Below are 19702 nucleotides of genomic sequence, written 5' to 3'. Positions count from 1 at the left end.
TGGGCTATGGTCCCTCACTTAAAGCAAGAACCAACTTTAAGATTTTAAACACAGAATTTAAGGCCAGAATAAATCACTGAAACTTTGTGAATGAAAATAATAACTAAAATCTCTGAAATAAAAATTTTCTCTCACTCTGCTTTCAGAGATTCAACTTAATGTTCCCTTCTCCTAAATTAATAATTTCAGCTTTCCTTTTGTAGTTGTATGATTTTTCAAAGTCTGTAGTTTATCTCTTACATCTTCACGGTCTCTGTCACTGTGTCAAGACCTGATGTGTTACTTTCATTATGCGCACTCCGGTGTTGTCAGCAGCCTTTCACAAGCAAGAGAATGCATCTAATGGCCTGGCATGAGTAGTGAGATCCAACAGTTCATTGAGGTGCGTGGTGTTTGTAAATCCTATGACAATTAAGAGACAGCCTAAAGAGACGCTGATTTCCCATATAGTCCCAGATAGACCTTAGGCTAATGTTAGAATTGCCCTATTCAGTTACAGGAGTTGTAACTACATCATCTGTGTGGATTACTACTCCTTGTTTTGGGAAATTGATCTTCTTGAGGACATGTGGTCAGCAACAGTGATCCAGAAGTTAAAGGCCCAATTTGCATGGCACAGAGATGTGCATGTCAGACAACAGCTCACAGTTTATTTCGCATGAATTTAAGGAGTTCAGTCATCAGTGGAGTTTCGCTCTTGTGACAAGCTCCCTGACATACCCTCAGAGTAAGGGGAAAGTTGAGGCAGCTATCAAGTCAGCAAAGGCAGTTATCAAGAAATCTAGAAAGGCCAAGACAGATCCTTATCTTGCACTTCTTGAATACAGGAACACCCCCAGTCAGGGAATGGACAATAGCTCAGTGGTACAACTCATGAGCAGACAGACAAGAACCCAAGTCCCTACCTTACCACGGCTCCTTAGACCAGTAGTTGATCATAATGTCCATGACAAGCTGCTAATCAACAAGGAACATCAAGCAAGTAATTACCACAAGGGAGCCAAAGATACTGAAGAGCTTAAAAGCGGAGATACAGTGCATTTAATTCCTTCTTGAAGTCCATCTAATGAGGCCGTCAAAGTGAGAGTGGACAAACCTGTGGGAACTTGGTCTTATGAAGTGATTATTGAAGATAGTGCCAGATATCGATAGATCCTTTTTTTTTTTAGAGGAAAAAGGATGTTATGTATGGTAGGCTAGGTAGCCTCGGTATCAGGGTGCACTGCTAGCCTTGTTTGATGTTTATGTAAGGAAGAATGACTTTCAAAATAAATGGTTATTCTGTTCTTGTGGTGAGTTGCTGTCTACTTACTGAAAAATCATGCCATACCTTAGATTTTCTAGCCGTGCTATCAGATGTTTGTATACATGTAGCTATTGTTCGTTTACATTTAGATTTTGATAAAATGTATATCTATTCATAAAAATTTTACATTTCCCTCCAAATGTTATAAGTTGTGAGTTGTAGTCACTAATTCACAGGTCATGTCTCTGTGTGCAAGTCAGTGTTATCTTTGTTATTTTTTGTTCTTTTGAGAGTGAGTGTGCAAGTTTGGTCTGCACTTAACTCTGACTGTTTAACAACTGCCTGGCTCTGCTACCCCCCATGGTTCCCAGGGAGCCTGTACTCTCATGCCATTACTTACTTTAAGCAATTATTAGCAATTTAAGTCAGAATGAGTACAAACAGGGATTGCTGGGGCCATAATTATTTAAAAACGAAAGATATTATCAAATAAATAGAGCATTAACCTCATTTCTGCCTTTTCTGACAAAGAGCCTAAGGTTTGATAAATTATCCCAATGAAACTGTTATAAATAAGAAAAAATATCCCTCCAGTGGAAAAATATTACAACATAAGGAGCATTATGAAACATTCCTGGTGTCTTCTTTTTATTTCAAGCAAAGAGCTCCTCTGATTAATAACTAAATGAAATTTAAAACTTTTGATCTAAAACTGTCTGGCTGGCTGTCTGAAACTCAGTTGAACTATTTAATGTATAACAGACATCTAATCTATAGATTAAACTATATAATTCACGTAGTTATATCTCAGTTACATCGTAGTAAGTGTAATACTGTTATGTACCAATATTTGTGTATCATATTCTTCTCAAAGGAGATAATAACATATCATTACTGCTTTGGTTTCACTCAGGCAAAGCAACTCTGAAAATGCACTTAACTCAGGGACAGAATTCCAGTCACTCTCCTATTTCCCTTTCATTTTGGTTGGCAAACTTAATAATCCTCAGCTATGAGGGAAAAGACAAGACCCACACAGACGTTGGTTTAACTGATGAGGATTTCCCATAAATAACTCTAGTTATCTCATTAGCTCAGTTTGATTTGTACAGCAGGTAATCTTTCAGTGAGGAAGGAATAATTAATTTGTGTACTACTTTGGCATAGTAAGTATGAATTGGTTCTCTGATTTCATCCTCATCATCATCATCATCATCATCATCCCCATCATCCCTAACATCAGCATTGTCATCATCATCTTTCAGTGAAGATGGAATTATTGAATTGTTTTCCTTTCTAGCAAAATTAGTGCTAATTGCTTCTCGGATGTAATGCCGGCACAAACTCTGAAGTGACCGAATTTCATTCTTGTATTCAAACAACTTGATTGCATTTTTTTCACAGACCATCAATTGGCCTTCACAGTTTATCTTTATTTGTCCAGAAGGTTTTACACCTGATGCAATAAGAAGTGCATTGCTCCCTTCTGTTGCTGACTCCAGCAATACAATTTCATTTTCTGTGGCAATGATTAGGTTTTGTCCATCATGAGCAAGTCCAGGTACATGTGAACCATCATTGCATACGATTCGTTTTTCTTCTCCATCAAGTACAAAATATGTGATTTCCTCTTGCTTCTGGGTCTGTGCCTTCCCTTCAGTGCTAAATTCGGTCACTTTTGCAACTAATATTGCATCGGAAGAAATATCAAACCTTGCAACATCGAAATTCTGAGAACAGGAAAGCTGTAATATCTGATCTTCCACGCTTTCCTCTGTTGAGGGGATAATTTCTCTTGATTTCAGAACTTTCAAATTATCCCAGTCTATTAATACCTCGTAGAGATCTCCACCATTAAATGCTTCAGAGACAAGGAGATTCCTTCCTGGAGACAAAGCTATGGCTCCTGGATAATCCACGGGAAGATCTTCGGAATCAATTACAAATTTAACAGAGGCAGGTTTGCCATCTTCAAAGAAACAGATCTTTATGCAGCCACCGTGATGTGCCTCTGACGAACTTACAGCTAGGTGATTTCCTGGTAAAAACAGCACGTCACGGAAGTTTTCACCTAATTCATCGAATCTAGCTAAGACTTTTCCAGTGGAGGAATCCCAAACACATGCACCATCGTAGTTATAATTGAACGTTACAAACAAATTCAAAACTGGATTATAATCAACACCATCTGCTCTTGCTATACTCTCTGGGTATTTAATTTCAGAAACACAGTTGTTTGGGATAACATTCATCTTCCAACTGGTAGCTTTACGGTGTGAAATATTGGTACTTAACCCTCAGGAGCACTCTGTGCCTCACTTTCTCAGGTACTGCAGGTCCCTTAATTGGTCACATGGGCAAAGACTAGGAAATATGGAATAAGGAACGCAAAATGAGGGATACGGAACAAAATGGCGTGGAACAGGATATGATTTCTACATTGCTTTCATTTTTGTCTATGTGTGACTGAAGGTCAAATAAATGATTGGAATGAAAGGGAAAAGACTTAGAAAATCCATGTGGTCATTATGACCGGACCTAAAATGGCAAAATGTTTTGAGTAGTTTCCTCTTCTCAGTAATCTAAGTTAGTATCTAACTTATTCAGTGATTGTAGAAAATATTGATTTTGTACAACTTATTTCTTTTGGTGTCCTGTGAGCAACTGTTTGGGGAAAGGTCTACTCCAAAATATTGATGATATGAGAAAGTCAACTGGGTTGTAGTCCATTCATTTACCTTATATTTCCCCAAGCTTAATTTCTAGAGCATAAGTGATTTAACAGTTGTGTGGTATTTAATGAACATGGCTTAGGGCAGACTAAAGGGATTGAGCATAATATGAGGGAAGGAAAAAGAATTTATGAAAAACTTGATTTTATTTGAGTACTGAAAATACAAAATAACACAGGAGGTAAAGTCATGTTTATAAAACAAGCTCAAAAACACTTCATTAAAACTGTCATAATGGTTATTGCTATGTGTGCTCAACACCAGGTCAAGAGGGCACCCCAAGATAACCATTTTTAATTTTCTCTCAGTTTTAAAACAATTATTTCTGTGCCTTTGTGGTAAGTGAAGAGAGTAATTTGACCCCTGCCAGCCATATGATTACTGAAAACAAATAGTGTGTGTACAAAAAATAGCAGGGATCATTTCTGTGATGACCACATCAGTTGTTTGTTGCTTATCCCACTCTTAGGCACATCTCCACAAACTAATAGCCTGAAACAGACTAATTAAGAGTAATTTTTATTTTGAAAATGGTAGTTAATCTGTTTATTGGGAAAACAGATGTAGATACAGTATTTTAAACACATTTATGGTTCATTTAATTTTGTACAACAAATAATCTTTCAGTAAAGATGAAATTTCTAAATTTTTTACTCTTTCAGCACAATTAGTGCCAATTGTTTCTCTGATATTATGTCGGCACAATCTCTGCAGTGACTTGACTTCATTCTTGTATTCAAACAACTTGATGGTGTTTTTCTCACAGACCATCAATTGGCCTTCATGGTTTATCCTTATTTGTGAAGGTTTAACTCCTGATGCAATCACATGTGCATCGCTCCCTTCTGTTGCTGACTCCAACAACACAATTTCATCTTCATTTGCAATGATAAGATTTTGTCCATCGTGAACAAGTCCACCAAGACAATCGTGCGGTGAGATTCGTTTTTCTTCTCCATTAAGCACATAATATGTGATTTTCTCGTGACCCTGGATCTGAGCCTCCCCTTCAATGTGTAAATTCACTTTTGCAGCTAACAATTCGTAGAAAGAGTCGGATTCGAAGTGAGGTTGATGAAAGTTGCACTGTACAACACCGAAATCCTGAGAGCAAGAAAGTAGTTCTGTTGTCACATCTTCTTCGATTACCACGGTCCCTTCGTTTGGAAAAACAATTTCTCTTGATTTCAGAACTTTTGAATTAGCCCTATCAATGAAGATTTCGAAAAGATCTCCATAAATTTCCCCAGAGAGAAGAATATTCCCTCCTGGAGACAAAGCAATGGCTCCTGGTAGATCTAGGGGGAGATCTTTAGAATCGATTTCAAATTTATCAGACATAGATTTGTCTTCCTCAAAAGTACAGATTTCGATGATACCTCCATGATTTGGGCACGAAGAGCTCATAGCAAGGCGATTTCCCGGTAAAAAGAGCAGGAAAGAGAGGATTTCATCCGAGTCTTCAAATCTGACAACAACTTGTCCATCACTGGGATCCCAAACTGATATACCATCTTCGAAACTAAACGTTGCATACAAATCCAAAGCTGGATTGTAATCAAAACCACAAACACATTTTGCAACATACTCTGGGATGTTTATCACAGAAACACAGTTATTTTGATTGACTTTCATGTTCTAGCGGGTACCCTCAAGTAACGATGTACGGTGGCCACCGTAACGATGTGATCGTGGCAGCATCCGAGAGAACTAGGACCAAAATAAAGAAGGATGCACGGGGTCACAAAAGTTAACAACCTCTCTTTACCGCGGTTACTTGCCTCTCCTATTCCATACGTGAATTGCTCATTTGAAACCCTAAAAGCCGCTTTTTCATCAGTGTTAATTTCTTTGCAGGTGTTTTTGCCCCTCGGGCGCGGGAATTTCGCGGGAATCGCGAAAACCGGACAAACGTGATTTAGTGTTGATACTGCGCACAATCCGGCCGGAGCTGAGAAGGTCGAGAAGGTCGAGAAGGTACTGATGAAGGCGTTCTCTGAAAGGGTTCGTATTCTAAAAAATTCAAAACCTAAAATTCGTGTAGGATCCAAGAAAAGAACTAAGATGAGTTCAGATACGTCTAAAGCTAGGAGCGAAGAGTTTCTTAGCGGGGTTGTTGAAGGTAAGAGCTTTTTTCTTGCAGCTAAATTGAATCCGAGACGAACGTAAAGGGCCGAACGAAAACCACCTTGTAGGAAATATTATCTTCTTCGAAAGCTTGCTTTTGTAAACATAACTTGATAACTCATTTCCTTATCAACTTTTGACAGGTTTCTATGGAAGACCGTGGACACTTGAACAGCGCAAAGAGTTGTTTTTGAGGTAAATGATCTGCATTATCGGCCGTGACATTTGACTTAGATCGGTTACAGAAGCTTACACAAAATAAACTTTTATTTAGACGCTACCTAGTTAACGACGAGTAACTTCGCTCTGTACAGCTGTGATAAATGTTCTAAGCATACTATTTTTGTAATTAAGACTTCCGTGATTAAGTAGGAATGTTTGAGTTTAGGAAAATCATCTTCTTCAGCTCGATTTCAGGTTACACTCAAAGCACTTGCTTTGGAAGTAATTACATTTAATTGGTTTCAATGTAAGATATATTTTATATTACACGGTTTTATTTTCTGTCGCCCAAGGATGTAAAGTTATGACCATGGTCTGTCTCGTGTAACAGCTTGGAAAACTGTTGTGTAAACAAGGAATATTCATTTATTTTAATTTCACAACACTGAAACAATTTTATTTAAAATTGAATAATACCCTTTCAGTTGGTTGAGGTTGTTTTATTTCTGACCAAGCCATATGTATAATCAAGTTTTGTCATCCAAAACCCTCAAATGTTTATTGTGGGGAAAATGAACAATTTTGTTGGGTTGTGTGCCTAAACCCTTTACACCCTCACATCAGTATGTATATTCTCCATACTGTTCTTTATACATGTCCTAAGGTTTTTACAAGGAGAATTTGTTTACCGATCAAAAGCTTCTTTCATTGATGGTCATTTCCTTTATTCTCATGACCTTAATGTGTGATTTAGTGGCGATATTGTCAAGAGAAATTAGATGCTAGTCATTCTGAGAGTTTAAAGGTTTTATACTTTATGAAAAAATAGATAATAACTAGAAACATACTTATAGTACTGGTAGTCAAGGAAAAAAGGAGAAGTAAAAATACAAAATATAATGCAACTTTTTGCACCTTTCCAGGCTCTGAATTGCACTGTATGGTTTACAAACTAATGCACATGTCTTATTAAAAGTAGTCAATAGTTGGAAAGTGGAACAAATTTAATTTCAACAGATGTTTCCTTGCACTTGCTTTGTTTGATGTAAAAAAAAAGTGTTACAGATTGTGTGCATGTGTGTGTGTGTCCTATTTATGTTATTCATAAAACAAATGTGACCAGAGAAGCTTCTCTGGATAAACAAAAAAATCTGGATGATGGAGGTCGGGATAATGGAGGTTTGATTGTTTTCTTTTGTTTTCTAGACATAACACATGAGATAAATGAGGCCAATCTGCTTTTTGTTTGTTAGGATAAAGAAGCTGGGAATGAATACTTACTTGTATGCTCCCAAAGATGACCTCAAACACAGAGCACTGTGGAGAGACCTCTATAGTCCAGAAGAAACTGGTAAATTAGACTGAGTTCAGTGTCTCCTAATTAAGTAGTTATAGGCAAATTGGTTTCCTTGGAGAGTACTTTCTTGCACTTACCTGAAAGTTCAACAGATAATATCATAAATTTATTACTGAGGCAGTGTTGTAGCTTAGAAATTAGGCTGCCAGCTAAAGTTTGAATTAGAGTGGCTCAAAGATGGCAAACAACAGCAAGTGCATAACCTCAGAAGTGCTCATTGAGCTTTACTGAACAATTGCTTAGCTAAAATTTCTGCATTTACTGAAAAGTCCATTAGCTTCTAAACCTTTAAATTGCCAGTTCAACATTCTTCAAATAATTTATCTTATTTGTTCTTTATAATCATTCACAGAGAATTTAAAACAGCTTATTGTATCAGCAAAGGAATGTGGTATAACTCTCTACTATGCCTTGTCCCCTGGACTTGATATATTATTTTCAAGCTCAAGAGACGTACAGCTGCTCAAACGAAAAATGGATCAGGTACAATTAGTATTCTTTGTTGTTACTAGATCTCTGCAGAATACTTTTTTGTGTCACCGAAACAGTGATGGATGAAAAAGAAAAAAACAGAAAATTATTAAATAGTTAGTAAAATATATTCAGGGGTGTTGGACTTAAATTATAGTATTTCACTGTTTAGTGTCCTTTAGAGGTTTTAGTCTTATCTAGATTTTGTTATTCCCAGGATCAATTGCAAGTTCTGTCATTTACCGTATTTACCCGTGTACAAGTCGACGAAGTTGAAAGTTTTTTTATGTCAGATTTTGACCCATGTATAAGTCGAGAGTGATTTTTTGGACCGATTTTTAGGCAGTAAAAGGTCAACTTATACACAGGTAAATACGGTAAGTATATTTTAAGTTGGTAAAAGCCATCCAGGGATAGAGAAGTTCTGGAAGGTTGTTTCTTTTGCTCATACAGCATCAGAATCACTAGGTGCTAGTGTTGGTATTCCTCATGACTTTCTCTTGGATGCACATGAGTAGCCCTTTCAAGTACCCTCCAAAGAAGAGGTTTATCTTGAGTTCCAATGATTGTAAGCTGCATATTTGCAAGCTTGAGCTTCCTAGAAAATACAGGCTCAAAACTGAAAACAAGTTAATTGTACCATTTGCTCTTCTCTTTTCAGGTGCAGAAGCTTGGTTGCACAGCATTTGCTCTGTTATTTGATGACATTGATCCACAGTTACACGGTGCTGATCTTGATGCATTTAGTTCATTTGGAGATGCTCAGGTGGAAATCACAAATAATGTGTACAAACACTTGGGATGCCCAAGCTTTCTGTTTTGTCCAACAGGTATAGTAAATCTCTGATCCACTTCAGATATAAGTGCAGGATTTCTTTTGTTTGTTGTATTAAACAACAATCTGAATTAGTAGCAACAAGTTGTAATACCAGATAAGTAACTTTTGCATGGCAGAATTGTACAATCTTCAGGCCAATAAATCTTTGAGACACTTAAACCAAACCTTGTCCTCTTAAAGAAGTTTAGTGCATCTTACCAATACAGTGTATGTAATGACCTTCCCTTTCCTACACTCCCTCCCCACGTCCTTTCCTTTATTACCTCCCTTACCCCTCTCTAGAGAAAAAGTTGGTGAAGATGTAAGGGGAATTTGTGCTATCAGCAAGTTTTGAGGGTGTTCAGAAATTGTAACCATGGTTTTGGAATGATGCTGTTTTTTTTTCCTTGTGTAGAATATTGTGGCACAAGAGCCATTCCATCTGTAGAGACATCTGACTACCTTATCACACTGGGAAACAAACTGAACCCAAAGATAAACATTATGTGGACAGGTGACCAATTTTATTTTGTTACTTTTCTTATTTTGTGGCTTTCATTTGTCTTTTGATTTATTATTGCTGAATGCTGGTTTTGTTGTCAACATGTCCTGTTCCATTTAGCAGTGTTGGTGAGGAACAAATCCTATCCTGATTCTTCTATGCTTGGTTAAAGGTACAGTTGCATCTTAGTTTTTCCTTTCCTGCCAGCCAGCCAGCTTTTCAAGATTTTCTAAATTGTCTCCAAATTTGTTCATGGACTCATGTGTAATGTTTTTAATCTTTCAGTTTAAAGTTCTTCTGATCATGGTGATCCGAAGAAGTTTGAACTTAGTTAACACAGAACAAAAGTCCTCCTTTAAACAAACTAAAGAAAGAGCTCAAGCTAAAAAGCATAAACAAATTAGCCAACTCAAAAGAAATTTTGGCCCAACCAAAAAATTAACAATTCTAAACAACAATATGCTTGCAGGATTATAGCCTGTATTTTACTGAATTTTTTAATGTTGTGTGTTTTTATAGACCAAAGTTTTTGAATGGCTCAGTAAAAATGAAAAAAAACATGAATGGAAAATGTAATATTTGCCATACAAGCATTTACCTTAGTATAGGTGAATGAAGGGGTTTAATCCTACAAGCATTTGCATGTGTTTCTTAAATGGAGCACAGTGGATAACACTGCATATTCCAGGTTTGGTTGGCATTTTGCAGTCAGGCAAATTATGAACCCACACTTAAGACAAACATTAAAAAAACAAAACAAAACAAAAAAAAAAGGGAAAAAAAAAACAAGATGCAGAGAGTAAAAAATCAAATTTAACATCTCTGTAGAATCTTGATATCAATTGAATGATATTAAGTTTTGGTGCAGGATCATGATACAAAATATCTTAGTAAACTTGTCAAAATCTTCACTCGCTGTAATGCTATTAAGGGAATAAACAGAATCAATAAACTCAGGGAAGAATCTTGAACTACATCATTCCTTGCTTGCCACGTGAATGTGTTGATTGATGTTCTTTGCAGTCAGTGTGCATGTATTTGATCTCTTCTGCATGTTTTAAATTGTTTTAATGGATGTACCTTCCTGCAAAGAACAATCAACAGTGATGAGAAGGATTTCTTGCAAAATTTAAGCTGGTTTTCCTTTGTTTATGAAAAAAAGACCACCCCTGATCAACTGAACCTCATTTGTGAAACTTCAGCTACAGTGAAATCTGACCTTTCAGACTTAAACTGCAGTGTTGGTCATTAGGAAAGATTCTTGAAAAATTATCAGCAAACCTACCATAGATTGGTTAGATTTGTAAACAAAGGATGATATGTTTTAAATATTGTGAGCAATCCAGCACATAATTCTATTTTCATTTTTTGTTCTTTTCAAGTATTGGGAAGTATACAAGTTTTTATGATTTGTTTATACTTTTGCTACAAACTAAAAAATTGAATTTCACCTGAATTTGGCAAAGTAACTTGTATTGAGAGAGAATTTTTGGTGAATATTGAATTTATAGAACTATTCAACATAACAGTGAACTTTGTCATTTCCAATCAAAAAGGGAAAGCAACACTTTTGAAAATAGAATTATTGTTTTATGTTACATGGCCATAGTGTTGTCAAAGCATTTTCTGGCACTCTTGAGTACTAAGATTAAACAATTACATAGAAGAAAATAAGAGAATCAGACAAAGGCCAAACTGTATTGACTTGTGCCAGTAGACTAGTGTACATAATGGTCCTGTAACATTTTGTGCCTTTTTGTCCTGTATGTGTGTCGTTTTTGTGTTTGTTGAGTTGGTTATGTAGTTGGTTTTGAAGAAGTATGTGAGTCTTTTTGTATGTTGTGTGTATTGATGTGATAACCCCACTCTCATGGAAAGCAAATCAACTTTACAAATTCCCATATCAGCTGAGTGAAAGTTTTGTCTTTGGTCTCCATTGGTTTATTATCGTTAAAAATTGGTGCCAATCCATGTTCATGAAACTTCTGTTAAAGTAACTCTCAGGTGTGGCTGTGTGCAATGTCTTTTACCAAACTTTGAATATGTTTCTAGACCTTTATAATTGTCAACTCTGATTCTGAAAGGTGTGGTTCAATTTCAATGAAGAATGCTCACTCTAACTAAAGATAAAGTTTGTGTGATTTTGGCTTGTTTTAAATTGACTTTGTTTGATTTAAACTTTGGGAAGAAATCTAATTTTAAAAAAAACATGAAAAGGTGAAGAAAATTGAAAGAAAAAAGCAGAGTGGGTTCTTACTTCATTGGATTTATGCCTTACTTTCAAAAAGGTTTTTCAAATTATGCTATTGCATGAATTAAATGAGTTGGTTAGTTTAAATTTTGAACAACAGAAAAAAAAATTTTTCCTTTGAAAGTATAGTGGACTATTAAAAAATGCTGGCTTTGGGAAAGAAAGACTAGACGTGCCTGTATGTAGCAGCCTACATGTGTGTCTGTGTTCTGTGTCAAGGCACTCAACATGGCATAGGTCTTACAATGTTGCTTCAATCATTTTAGGTCCCAAGGTAGTCTCAAAAGTGATCAGCACTCAAACTATTGAAACACTGACAAATGTGCTGAAGCGCAGACCTGTCATATGGGACAATATTCATGCAAATGACTATGACCAGCGTCGAGTCTTCTTGGGACCTTATGATGGAAGGCCAGTAGAGCTAATCCCCATGCTCAATGGAGTACTGACCAATCCTAACTGTGAGTTTGAAAGTAACTTTATTGCTGTCCACACTCTTTCTTCATGGTTGAAAGATTCCTCACTTAGCACTGCTGAGGAACCTATGAGTATTGATTCAAAGGCAGAGAAGTCAAGTAACTCTAGTGAGCCTATGGAGGAAGATCTTCTTGCCAGCATAGAGAGTGAAGGAAATGAAAACACCAATAAAGAAACTGATCAAGACACAGCTGAAGAAAATAGTTCTCCAGAAACAGATAGTGAAAGTGTCAAGGTAGAGGGAGCTATGGAAACAGAGAGTGGTACATCGCTAAGTGAAGCTAAGAGCACCACCAGTCGCATTGCTTATAACCCCCAATCTGCTCTGCGAGAGGCTGTGTCTGCTTGGCTAGAGGAATTCTCTAAGGTAAAAGCTGCTACTTCCAGAACCTATGCAAAAAGTGGTGCCTACAGTATGACGCCAGAGTCCATGGCAGTTCAGGTGCAAGCCCCTATGGTAGCTCAAACTACATCAACTACAAGTGCTACTTCTCCTGTTTGTTCACCTGTAGTGAATGCCTCACCAATAAAGGTTGCAAAGGAAAATAGTAGGAAAAAGCTGGCCACTTCTCCTTCCCCAGGTATGAAACATTAGACCATCTAGAATCTTAAAAAGGATTATGGGTATTGAGGTATTCTTACTAGTATTCACAGTTATGAGAGGTCAGGAAAAGTTAAGGAAAATTTTTTTAAGGTCATGGAAAAGTCAGTCAACATTATGTTCATTTGAGAAAATTAGTTTTCTTTGTAAAACTATCTGGCAAATCAAGATCATACAACCTATGATTTAATGTCATAAAAGGCTTGAAGAAGCTTTTCAAATTAAACTTGACATCAATGATGCTTGTCTTCAGTAAAGAAGGCAACAATTTTTTGAAGGCAATATCTCTTTTACTATTTTTAAATCAAGGTTTTTCTTTAATCTTTTAACCTGCACTCCAAATATATGCATTTAATTATCTTTGTAATTAAATGGCAGAAACTAAGATTGAAGAAGTGGTAAAGAAGGAGCAAGAGATGCCAATGGAGGTGATGGAAGTAAAAGAGAAACCTGCAATAACACCACTGAGTGTTGAGGATCTACTGTTGTTGGTAGATTTATTCTACCTGCCATACAATCATGGTCAAAAGGCTATGCAGATTATTGCTGATTTTAAATGGCTTAAGTTCAACGCAATAAAAGAGGATTCACAAGAGTTTATGGAGCTTACTGAGCAAGAACAGAAATATAAGGTATCTATTAACCACTTAACTCCTTAAGGTGAATAACATGAAACCTTTTCCCAAATGATATCTATACATTATCTAGAAAAGAAATAGTACTCAAAATTATTATGTAGAAGTTGTTGTCTTGATTCAACACCAAATTCACCTACCGTAAAAACCCGCAGATAAGCTGCACCCACAGACAAGCTGCACCTTGAATTTAGCAGCTCAAATTTCAGAAAAAAAGTTTTTTGAAAGAAATCAAAAGAAATCCAAAGTTGAGTCTTGAGAAGTCTTCTTCATCCACTGTTCATTGAACATAAAATCACTATTAACATTGCAACGGAAAATACTTCAAAGTTTTACCCGTAATTTTAAGCACTTTAATATAATGAACATCATTTCTACCAACTTTGACATGTGATTGATCTTTTTCTGGTATTTGTTGACAAGAATTTCTTCATTCAACACAGTTTTTCCATAGATTTTTGCATAACAACAAGAACATGAGCAGAACATTCGAAGCTCAGTAACCAGGCATTAGATTGGACGTGAAAATGTCAACATTCACAACACCTTTTTCAAATATTCCTGCAGATAAGCCTGACCCCCAATTTCTAACAACGATTTTTGGAAAAAAGGTGCTGCTTATCTGTAGGTTTTTATGGTAACTTATTTACAAGGATATTTTTAGCAGCCAGAGGGTAGAATTAACAATCATATCTTAGGATTGGGAGTTACAGGGTTTACAAGGATTGTAGAGATAGCAGAGCACAACAGTGGTGATGAAATTTTTGGTGAAATATTCAATGTGATTACAAACATATACGCTAATCTGAGCTGTTGAATGTTCTGTCCAGTGAGATGACAAACACAGAAACAAACATCTTTACCACCAAGTTCTTCTGTTGCTACATTTCAGTTATCGGAATGGACTGAGAGAGCTGAAAAGTTCCACGAAATCTGCCGATCAGTGGGAGAGATGTTTGTAAGATTAACAGAAACCTCCAACAGAGCATTGCTGTATGATCTCTATCCATACGTATGGGATGTCAAGGAAGTCCTACAGTTACTAGACACATTTGTGAACTGGTTAAGTACAAAGAATAAGAGGAAGAAACAAAAGGGACAGAGCTTTTTCCCTGAGGACCCTGAACCATGGGTGTTTAGAGGAGGTCTGTGTGGAGAGCTGCAGGTATGGTGCACATTTTGAACGGGGAAAAAGAAGTGCATCTAATTACTGATTCCTATTTTAATAATTGTTAGAAAAAAAACTTACTATGAAAGTGAAAATCAGTGCACAGTTATTCAAAGAGTAGATATAGCTATTGAACAGATTAATAGCTATCTAGTGGATAAATGTTAACAAAGTGCACAGTACTATCAACTGGATAAAGATTTATCCAATGGATAGTGCTATCCACCTTTTGAAAAACTAGGCCCAAGCTTTAGTTAAATTTCAGTTGTACAGTAGTACAAGGTTTTAACCATATTTGTTTTGACTACATTTCTTTGTGTGAAGAGGAAGGATTCGTGATGTGTTGCAGCCCTTTTTAAAAAATCTACAGTAAGCTGACAGTTCAACAGGATTGGAGCACATAATGTACTTTTATCACCTCTCTTCCCTATGTATGACTTGCACATTGAAGACTCGTACCCAAAACAATTATTGTTCAAGTGAATTGCTCAAACTGTCATGGCATATTGTGTCAATAGAGACTGTTACCAATTGATGGAGGACATGAAGTGTTTAACTTGAGGGCTCCAGAAATTCCTACCACCTGTATCTACACCATCAGACCATATCAAGCAGATGATGAGGTACATGATTGTATGGACATTTCTCAGTGAAACAAATCTCTTCTTTTCCTTAGCCCTTTACACACTGACATCAGCATGCATATTCCATGCTGTTCTTTATACATTTTCTAAGGTGCTGAAAAGGAAAATTTGTTTAATGATCAAGAGCTTTTTAAGTCATTTCTTCCATTCTCATGACCTTGATGTTTGAAATTAGCTGCTTGTCACTCTTAGCGGTTGGAGGATTAATGTTACAAGCAACATTTGATTTGTGGAGCTTCTACAAGGGTTTTGTGCAGGGTGGAGAAGTGTTGTCGATACATACTCATGTGTTAAAAGAACAACCAACATATATTTTTTAAAATTTTTTACAACAAAACAGAATGATGGTGCAATTTGTTGCATTTGATTTTTCTTACCAGAAATCCTTGTATGAAATTTGTGTGTCCACTTGTGATGACTGGGGAGATGGCCATGACTTATTTCCTGACAAACAATTCAATATGGCAGGAGACAGGTCAGTAATTTATAGCAGTAATGTGGTTTTTCTATTTTTGTGTATGTGTGGTTCTCTTGATAGAAGATATATCTACAGTTTCTTTCCCCCCTGTACTCTCGAAGCCATGCCATCATCCCCTAGATTTGCTCTCTCTCAGTAGTTTAGTGTGTAACTTCACATATCTCTGACTGTGCTAACTTACAAGAACTCCTCTGTGAGATGTTGAGGTTGCCAGGTCTTTACTGTAAAGATGAAAAGAGAGTGCCAGCTCCTTTGTGTATTACCATCAAGCAGAGGCTTTGTACTGGATAAACTTTTGACATCTATTTGTGATTTAAGGCTAGACAAACTTCAAACCTGAAAAATGGTAAATGTCCTTAGCATCTGCCAAAAGTTTTTTTTCCCATCTCTCTCACTCTCTCTCCCTATCTCTCTCTTCTTTATAGAAATAAATTTTTTTTGTTAAAATAAATTTGATATTCAGTGTGCCTAGGGGAGACAAAACATTGCTTGTTTGCTTATTTGCTCGCTTGCTCGCTTGCTTGCTTGCTTGCTCGCTTGCTTGTTTGTTTGTTTGTTTATCACCTTTGGAAGCAACATAACAATTTATCTTACTATCCAGATGTCCTTTTTTCAGGTTTGTTGGTCCATATCTGAAGATCTGTCCTGAACATGTGTTTGTAGTGGAAGATGGTGATGGCATTTGTGGTTATGCAGTAGCAGCTCCTGATTCCAAACACTTTTATGAGCAGTTCAAAAAACACTGGCTTCCAGAGGTATGTAAAAATTGGACTGCTCACTTGACTTGCCCATTAATGATAAAATTAAGTAAGCTTTGCAGTATTTGTAAAGTTTGGATTGTGTTGTCTTACATTTTCAAGCTTGCCATTTTCAATCCATGTTAGTTTTCCACCTCTTTTTCCATTCTTGTTCAGTCATGCACTCCAACTAAACTGGTATTGTGTTTGTATCCTTTCTGTTACATTTAGTTGTGCACAGCACTAGAAGTAACTTGAATTTTGGGATAAGACCACAATGACATCAGAATTCAGAAGTAAATTTCCATCAATGAATACATGTGCACACTAGTTAATCAATTGCCTTGAAAGCAGAGTTACTTTACAGCTTTGAAAACTGAAATGTACAGTTGTGAAGAAAACATTTTTCCTTTAGCTATTTGATTTGTTATTCACTGCTTCTTACATGTATGTTAGTCTTCATGTCATGCATCCTGGGTAGGTAAATATGTTATTGCCTGGGAGTGGCATGACAGCGTGACTTCTTACATCATACACCACATATGGAAACTACTTTAATTGAATTACCTTTGACTGAGTTGGCTGTCAGGTACATTGTAACTGCTATCACTCTCCCTCCTCCACTTCAGTCTCTCAAATAATTGATTTCTCAGGTTTGCAAGAAGTACAAGATGCCAGCTGGGAATTCACCAGAGTGGACGTATGCTGAACAACTTGCCAATAGCTTGCACAATCCAAAAATATTCCTTCCTGAAGATGTGTGTTTAAAGTTTGGTGCTCATGTACAGATCCATCTTCTTCCCAGAGCACAGGTACAAAGTTACTTCATATTTGAAGGGAATCCTAAAAGTGATAGTTATTTTAGTTGACATTAAAAAAAAAAGAGCTCTTCATGCATCAGTGAAAAGGGATAGGTGGTTAACCATGGAGACAAAGAATACAGATTTCAAAAGCTAGCTAGCAGTGCCATCTGCCATATGTCTAACTTGCTAGTACTCTACTAGTACTCTAATGCTAGAAATTACATTTCTGAGCTTCTAAATTTCAAGTTTTTGCCAGGGAAGCATGCCCCCAGACCCCTCTAGGGGAAAAGGACCTCACAACCCCCATTCCATAAACAACCACCCATTTCACAATTGGAAACTGTTTGAGGAAAAGGTCATTGAAATCCTACACACCTAATAAGTTCACCATGGTGACACCTCTACCTCCTTTTTTTATTTATTTTTTTATTTTTTTCTGCTAAGTGTGTTTTTCTACTATTTCCTTCTGATAGGATCTTGGTCTTGGCAAGCGGTTGTTAGCTTGTGTTCTTTCTGCACTCAAGGCTGAAGACTGTACTGGTGTGCACTGTGAGATAGCAACCACAAACAACAATGCTCTGGACTTCTACACCAAATTAGGATTCTATGCTATTCCCCTCAAGGATCCAGCTCCTCCTGACATGCTTATCTTTGGTAGAACATTTTAACAAGATTTGTTTCGTAATTGGATTTATCATTGTGATCTTCTTCTTCTGTGGAAAAGTGGTGTTCTTTGTATTGATACTTTGGGGTAGTGAGTTTGCAGGACTAACCAAGATCCCTTGTAATTTTATGTCTCCTAAATGTAGATGATATTACAAAAAGTTAAATACCTCAAGTTTTGGTTGTCATGAACTCTAAGGTTTAAATTGATGAAAATAGTTTTGTGTTGTATAGTGTATGGCCATGGCAACTGTATCATAGAGAAAAATATCCAAATAGAGTATGAAAATTGATTGGCCAGAGTTCAAGCTGGTCAGTGCTATTCATGACTTATGTGGGAAATAAATTTTGAACAAATTTCATTTTTTATGCAAGATACAAAGTATTTAATGAATCAAAATAAGGTTGATGTGGCCTTTGATTTTACACATTTTGAGTGAACCCTTTTACTCCCAAGATCACATTAGTTGTTCTCCTTACTGTCTGCCATACAATTCTTGTGATTTTAGTTCTGAGAATTTGGTATAGGATTAGCCAACAATTCCCTAACTGAAATTTTTCTCTATTCCCAACACTTGTCTGCTTGATATTGTATTGATGTTGTAAGGAGAAATTCTGTCTTGGTCACTCATGGGAGTTAAAGGGTTAACTGACAGTTACGTGTAAGATGCAAGGATAGACTAAGAGATAAGGAACTAGAAATTTCACCTTACTCCTAGCTCAATATTCCCATATAAGTTGTCGTGGGAAGCAACTTTTGTTTCAGAACCCTTACGGAGTATAGAGATTGTTGATGAAAATACATCCTCGGCTTTTTTAAGTCATATAGTTTTAGGGACTTGGTGTCCAAACTTAAGCCTAATTCTTCGACATCTTCCGTGACGTAGTTAAAAAAATCTGGGTTAAATGTCGATTAATTTAGTGTACCAGCTGTTGATCTTTCTAACAAAAGCACAAACCAAATCTAGAACGGCACAGATCGTTTATTTGTGTCATGAGAAAAAATACACTAAAAAAGAAAATATTTGGTTAAATGTCTAACTTTGCTTTTGTGAAAGTTAGCAAATGGTTTTCTGTCACCCTTTGCTTTTTTCAAAAGCACTGTTTGGAGTCAATTACAGATAAGGAGTTGAAGGAGTTACCTCGCGGTTAGCGTATACTCATTCCTTTTTGCGAATGTTTTCACTTCTCTGCTGTTTTGCTACTTTGTGTCTGCCTTTGTGAAAGCGTCTTTACGAGTTACCTCTTGAAATATCGTGAAGCGCTCTTGGGGTCATCACACAGTTCTTCCTCCCCTCGTGGGGAGGAACGACTTCGTGACGGGCTCAAGAATGTCTACATTAGTTTAGACTAATAATGTCCCTTCTGTACTTTGTCGACGAGTGTTGAGAGAAAATTTGAAAGACTTAATACCTCTACAACAAGTGGCGAGCCTTGTTGTTGTTATAATAGTACTTGCGTCATGTTGAGGCTCGTTCTAAAAGAACGCGCTGAGTCAATCTCCTTTCCAGGGTCACTTTTCTACTCGCCCTTGGGTTGGGGGATTGAAAGAGCCTGGGAAGGAGGTTGCTCGTCGCACCTCCTGGATGTTGGGAGGGAATTTAGTTTTATGTCAGCAAGGACTGCAAAAAAACTGTTATTGCGTCAGTGATAACATCGATGAAATACTATTTTACCTTAAGGTGTAAAACTCTATGCGAATGGCTGATGCACAGAATAAAGATCGTTTTCAATCGACAGCGCCTGATATATTTTTTTTGGTTTACCCTATCACTCTGTTTGTTTTTAGGAAGGTTCATCATGTACACAGCGAAAATGAAAGTCAATTTTT

The 19702-nt window shown here is 36.7% G+C and overlaps 4 protein-coding genes across 4 annotated transcripts; 2 read left to right on the top strand and 2 right to left on the bottom strand.

Annotated features, from left to right (window-relative positions):
• Nucleotides 1–621: 621 nt before the first annotated feature.
• LOC131799782 (uncharacterized) lies at nucleotides 622–1056 on the top strand. The gene has a single exon (XM_059117479.2). It carries the CDS (start codon nucleotides 622–624, stop codon nucleotides 1054–1056), a length of 435 nt encoding a protein of 144 aa, XP_058973462.1.
• An 802-nt stretch (nucleotides 1057–1858) lies between these two features.
• LOC131799768 (uncharacterized) lies at nucleotides 1859–3567 on the bottom strand. The gene has a single exon (XM_059117468.2). The coding sequence runs from the start codon at nucleotides 3496–3498 to the stop codon at nucleotides 2341–2343; it is 1158 nt and encodes a 385-aa protein (XP_058973451.2). The 5' UTR covers nucleotides 3499–3567; the 3' UTR covers nucleotides 1859–2340.
• Nucleotides 3568–4141: 574 nt separating this feature from the next.
• Nucleotides 4142–5875, bottom strand: LOC131799764 (uncharacterized). Its single transcript, XM_059117465.2, has one exon. It carries the CDS (start codon nucleotides 5611–5613, stop codon nucleotides 4573–4575), a length of 1041 nt encoding a protein of 346 aa, XP_058973448.2. The 5' UTR covers nucleotides 5614–5875; the 3' UTR covers nucleotides 4142–4572.
• A 39-nt stretch (nucleotides 5876–5914) lies between these two features.
• Nucleotides 5915–19608, top strand: LOC131799739 (protein O-GlcNAcase-like). Its single transcript, XM_059117438.2, has 14 exons — nucleotides 5915–6100; nucleotides 6249–6300; nucleotides 7521–7618; nucleotides 7977–8107; nucleotides 8757–8925; nucleotides 9328–9426; nucleotides 11932–12723; nucleotides 13122–13375; nucleotides 14271–14543; nucleotides 15065–15169; nucleotides 15571–15665; nucleotides 16285–16423; nucleotides 17059–17217; nucleotides 17682–19608. Exons 1-14 carry the CDS (start codon nucleotides 5962–5964, stop codon nucleotides 17874–17876), a joined length of 2700 nt encoding a protein of 899 aa, XP_058973421.2. The 5' UTR covers nucleotides 5915–5961; the 3' UTR covers nucleotides 17877–19608.
• The last annotated feature ends 94 nt before the right edge of the window (nucleotides 19609–19702 follow it).

The sequence above is a fragment of the Pocillopora verrucosa genome, chromosome 1, assembly GCF_036669915.1.
Source record: "Pocillopora verrucosa isolate sample1 chromosome 1, ASM3666991v2, whole genome shotgun sequence".
NCBI classification, from domain to species: domain Eukaryota; kingdom Metazoa; phylum Cnidaria; class Anthozoa; order Scleractinia; family Pocilloporidae; genus Pocillopora; species Pocillopora verrucosa.
The sequence above is the reverse complement of the archived record's forward strand: the minus strand, read 5'-3'. Positions and strand labels throughout refer to the sequence as shown.